This window comes from Oncorhynchus gorbuscha, linkage group LG01 (assembly GCF_021184085.1).
Source record: "Oncorhynchus gorbuscha isolate QuinsamMale2020 ecotype Even-year linkage group LG01, OgorEven_v1.0, whole genome shotgun sequence".
NCBI lineage: Eukaryota > Metazoa > Chordata > Actinopteri > Salmoniformes > Salmonidae > Oncorhynchus > Oncorhynchus gorbuscha.
In genome coordinates, this window is record NC_060173.1 from 10,994,789 (window position 1) to 10,999,769 (window position 4,981).

A 4,981-nucleotide genomic window follows, 5' to 3' on the forward strand; every position below is an offset into this window, starting at 1 on the left:
GGATCTGAATTTGTAATAACAATCTTAAAACTAATAGAAATAAAAATGAATATAAAAACACAGAAGTATAATAACCTTGGTGTGTATTTTAATAATGAACCACATATAAATGACAGGTTAGCACATTGAAATGTTATCCCCCCCCCCTCTCCTAATAACACAGACCAAAACCAAAAGAAAAATCCAAGATCTCCTCAGCCCGACGGTTGGGTTTGAAGGTGAGCGTTGCATCCCATTGTCAACACAAGAAACACACAAGTCGTCTTACATTTGCGACATGAATGTTATATAAACAGAAAGCATGCCATAATGTGTAGCTCATGAACCCTGACCTCTTGTGACCCTTTTTAACATCTTTTGGATGTTAATGCTCCTATAGATCAGATTGCTGACAAGCTTTATGCTCCTTCCTAAAGATCAGTAGTTACCAGATTGCTGATTGTAGCTTTATTCTCCTGTAGATCAGATTGCTGACTGTAGCTTTATTCTCCTATAGATCAGATTGCTGACTAGCTAGCTTTATGCTCCTTCCTAAAGATCAGTAGTTACCAGATTGCTGATTGTAGCTTTATTCTCCTGTAGATCAGATTGCTGACTGTAGCTTTATTCTCCTGTAGATCAGATTGCTGACTTTAGCTTTATTCTCCTATAGATCAGATTTCTGACTGTAGCTTTATTCTCCTGTAGATCAGATTGCTGACTGTAGCTTTATTCTCCTATAGATCAGATTTCTGACTGTAGCTTTATTCTCCTGTAGATCAGATTGCTGACTAGCTATATGCTTCTTCCTAAAGATCAGTAGTTACCAGATTGCTGATTGTAGCTTTATTCTCCTGTAGATCAGATTGCTGACTGTAGCTTTATTCTCCTATAGATCAGATTGCTGACTGTAGCTTTATTCTCCTGTAGATCAGATTGCTGACTGTAGCTTTATTCTCCTATAGATCAGATTGCTGATTGTAGCTTTATCCTCCTATAGATCAGATTGCTGACTGTAGCTTTATTCTCCTGTAGATCAGATTGCTGACTGTAGCTTTATCCTCCTATAGATCAGATTGCTGACTGTAGCTTTATCCTCCTATAGATCAGATTGCTGACTGTAGCTTTATCCTCCTATAGATCAGATTGCTGATTGTAGCTGGCCAGATGCTAGAGGTTGAGGTGGAGGAGAAGAAGAGAGAAAGAGATGAAGCTCTGGCTGAGAGAGTCCCTCCTCTCAAACTGTCTGGCTTGTCTGTAGAGGAGCTCCAGGTATACACATTGTATAAACAAACTGTTATGAGTGCATTTATAATGCCATATAAGCCGGGCATAATGCGTTATAATGCACGACGCAGTTGAAATTCCTTACAGAAAGTGTAACAAAATCAAATATGATAAATGAGCTGTTTTTTGCTCTCTCGGCAGGATTTGTGCAGAGATCTGCACCATAAGATCGATGTGGTAGATGAGGAGCGATATGACGTGGGACTCAAAGTTACCAAAAATGACAAGGAGGTAGGATACCCCACAATTATTTGTAGAAAACAAATCATTCCAGAGGGAAATGACAAAAGATAAGTTGAAATGTTTTATAGATTATTGTATGTAAGGTATAGAATTGCTCCTGTGATATCATAAAAGGATTGCATTATTCCCCTAACATTTAAATCACTTCTACTTCTATCAGTCCAACATGCACCTTTTTTGAATGCTTGGACTGTACATTTGAAGTTGACACTGTTAAAACACTGCCTCCCGGTGGTTTTAAGTTTAAAACATACATTTAGAGCGAAAGTTAGCCTCAGTACATACTAGTTACTGTACAACTGGGAGGACTAAGTGTGCAAATTGGACTGATAGAAATATAGGCCCTGGTCCAAAGTAGTACGCTATAAAGGGAAAAGAGTACCGTTTGGGACGTAGACCATGTCAATGGTCACAGTTAATGTGCGACCCTTTGTTGTACCTCGAAAGTAGCTCAAATCCTGCTTACCGTGACTGTGATATGTGGCTGCTTCTCTCAGCTACTCTACGAGAAAAATAAACTCAAACATTTTTTCATCAGTCCACTGTTGATACAGTCCCAAAATGTTTTGCATGTCAGCAGTCAAGTTGTCAAGATATTGGACATTTCAAGAAGCAAAGTGTCACTTGTCACATAATCATGATGATATGGTAAGTGACACATCTTGAAAACTTGACTGATGACATGCCAAACATTTTGGGACTGTATCAACAGTGGACTAAGGATTTTTCCTTTAGGATGAACGCACTACCTATAAGTCACTCTGGATAAGAGCATCTACTAAATGTCTAAAATGTTAAAATGTCCTTTGTTCTTTGTGCTCTGCCAGATCCATGATTTAGGACTAAAGATCATTGAGCTGCAGAGCAAATTCAAGAAGCCAAACCTGAGGAGGGTGAAGATCTCAGCTGAAGCCATGCTCAGTGTTCTGCTTGGCTCCAAGCATAAGGAGACCATCGACTTCAAGTCCAACCTCAAGACAGTCAAGAAACCAGAGGAGAAGGTCAGACTGGTGCATGCCCGTTGTACTTCACCTGCAAGATGTCTACTTGCTTTTACATGTTATTTAGCTACTCTTACAGGCGGTTGAAATCTGAGAACCTCTTCATCTCTCGGACAAATTATGAACTTGTTGTTTATTCTCAAAGTAGTTTGTTTTCAATGATCGATTTAGTGTAGATAATACATTTCTGGTCCTCCCAGAAAGAAGAGGTCACCGACTGGCGTCAAAATGTGGATGCCATGTCTGGCATGGAGGGCAGAAAGAAGATGTTTGACGCTTGAAAGGTACACAAAACATTATCTCTACTGAGAAGATCAACATTCAACCTGCAGAGCCTTCAGAATGCATTCATACCCCTTTTGTTGTGTTACAGCCTGAATTTAAAATGGATTCAAAATGTTTCTGGTCCATCTATGCACAATACCCCATAATGACTAAGTCAAAACATGTTTTTAGACATTTTTGCAAATTTCTTGAAAATGAAATACCGAATTATCTCATTTACATCCGTAATCCCACCCCTGAGTGAATTCATGTTAGAATCACCTTTGACAGCGATTACTTTCTGGGTTAGTCTCTAAGCTTAAGCTTTATTTTTATCCCCCCAAACAACTCCCTAGTCCTTGCCGATGACAAACATACCCATAACATGATGCAGCCATGATTGGAAAATATGAAGAATGGTACTCAATGATGTGTTGATTTGAATTTGTCCCAAACATGACGCTTTGTATTCGGGACAATAAAGTACATTTCTTAGTTTTACCTTCGTTAAATTTCTCAGTTTAACCTTAGTGCCTTGTTGCAAACAGGATGCATATTTTGGGAATTTTTGCATTCTGTACAGGCTTCCTTCTTTTCCCTCTGTCAATTAGGTTAGTATTGTGGAGTAACTACAATGCAGTTGACCCATCCTCAGTGTTCTCCAATCACGGCCATTAAACTCTGTAACTGTTTTAAAATCACCATTGGTCTCATGGTGAAATCCCTAAGCGGTTTCCTTCCCCTCAGGCAACTAAGTTAGGAAGGAAGCCTGTATCTTTGTAATGACTGGGTATATTGATACACCATCCATAGGGTAATTCATAACTTTTACCATGCTCAAAGAGATATTCAATATCTGCATTTATATTTATTTTATTGAAAAAAAATCTAAAGTATCAATAGGTGCCCTTCTTTGTGAGGCGTTGGAAAATCTCCATGGTCTTTGTGGTTGAATTTGTTTGAAATTCACTGCTCAACTGAGGGACCTTACAGTTATCTGTATGTGTGTACAGAGATGAGGTAGGCATTCAAAAATCATGTTAAACACTATACTGCACACAGAGTCCATGCGACTTATTATGTGACTTGTTAAGCACATTTGTACTCCTGATTTTATTTAGGCCATAACAAAAAGTTATTATTTATTCAAGACATTTTAGATTTTCCTTTTTAATTAATGAATTTCAAAACGATTCTAAAAACATAATTCCACTTTGCCATTATGGGGATTTATAATTCCACATATGACATACAATCTCACTTTAATCCATTTTACATTCAGGCTGTAACACAAAACAATTTGTAAAAAGTCAAGGAGTGTGAATACTTACATACTGTAATGCATCATGTTTTGCAGATTAGTGATGATTATCACATTATCCTCCAACGATGGCTTTGATGATTGAAGATAAAAGACCATTCGACAGAGAGGGCAACTGAAGGTATGAAGAATAACTGTAGGAGATAACTGAGGGAACACATGGAGAAGAAAAATAAATAAATAAATACAAACATTTGTTCTTTTTTTGTACGTGAAATAAAGGTTTTGATTTAAATGACTGTATGAGAATGTTTAAGGGAAAACAGATAGTGTGTGTACAATAAACTTAATATTAGTGTGTTTGAGAAAATGCATTTCCTCATTTTCAATGCGTTTATGTAGGAGTTACAAGCCAATCCTTTTTTATTTGTAGTATTCCAAGTACAGTTTCTTGTTTGACGAACAAAATATTATCCTCAACTGCCTGATGATGGCAGTGTTAGCTTGAGGTCGGAGAACGTTGCTTCCACCCACTAAGTTTCTATTTCTCTCTATTATTGGTTGTCTACTGTACAAATGTACTATTGAATGTCTATATACACCCCATCAAGAATTACTTGTTTCAAAACTGATACCAATTAAATAAACAATTGTAAATCAACTGCTTGTGAAATGATTATGGGGGCATTATGGATTGCTGTGGTATGGGTTTGTGAAATGATTATGGGGGCATTATGGATTGCTGTGTTAGGGATTAGTGAAATGATTATGGGGGCATTATGGATTGCTGTGGTAGGGATTAGTGAAATGATTATGGGGGCATTATGGATTGCTGTGGTAGGGATTAGTGAAATGATTATGGGGGCATTATGGATTGCTGTGGTAGGGATTAGTGAAATGATTATGGGGGCATTATGGATTGCTGTGGTAGGGATAGGGCTTCAAC

At 37.7% G+C, this 4,981-nt stretch overlaps 1 protein-coding gene across 1 annotated transcript in view; it reads left to right on the forward strand.

The window, feature by feature from the left end:
- Positions 1-4,696, forward strand: part of LOC124032912 (troponin I, cardiac muscle-like) — a 16,310-nt gene extending 11,614 nt beyond the window's left edge. The window contains exons 3-8 of the mRNA XM_046344902.1: positions 164-218; positions 1,120-1,251; positions 1,408-1,497; positions 2,337-2,510; positions 2,711-2,794; positions 4,132-4,696. Coding sequence (XP_046200858.1) covers positions 164-218; positions 1,120-1,251; positions 1,408-1,497; positions 2,337-2,510; positions 2,711-2,791 — 532 coding nt within the window. The 3' untranslated portion in view covers positions 2,792-2,794; positions 4,132-4,696. The remainder of the gene's footprint in view (positions 1-163; positions 219-1,119; positions 1,252-1,407; positions 1,498-2,336; positions 2,511-2,710; positions 2,795-4,131) is intronic.
- Positions 4,697-4,981: the final 285 nt, after the last annotated feature.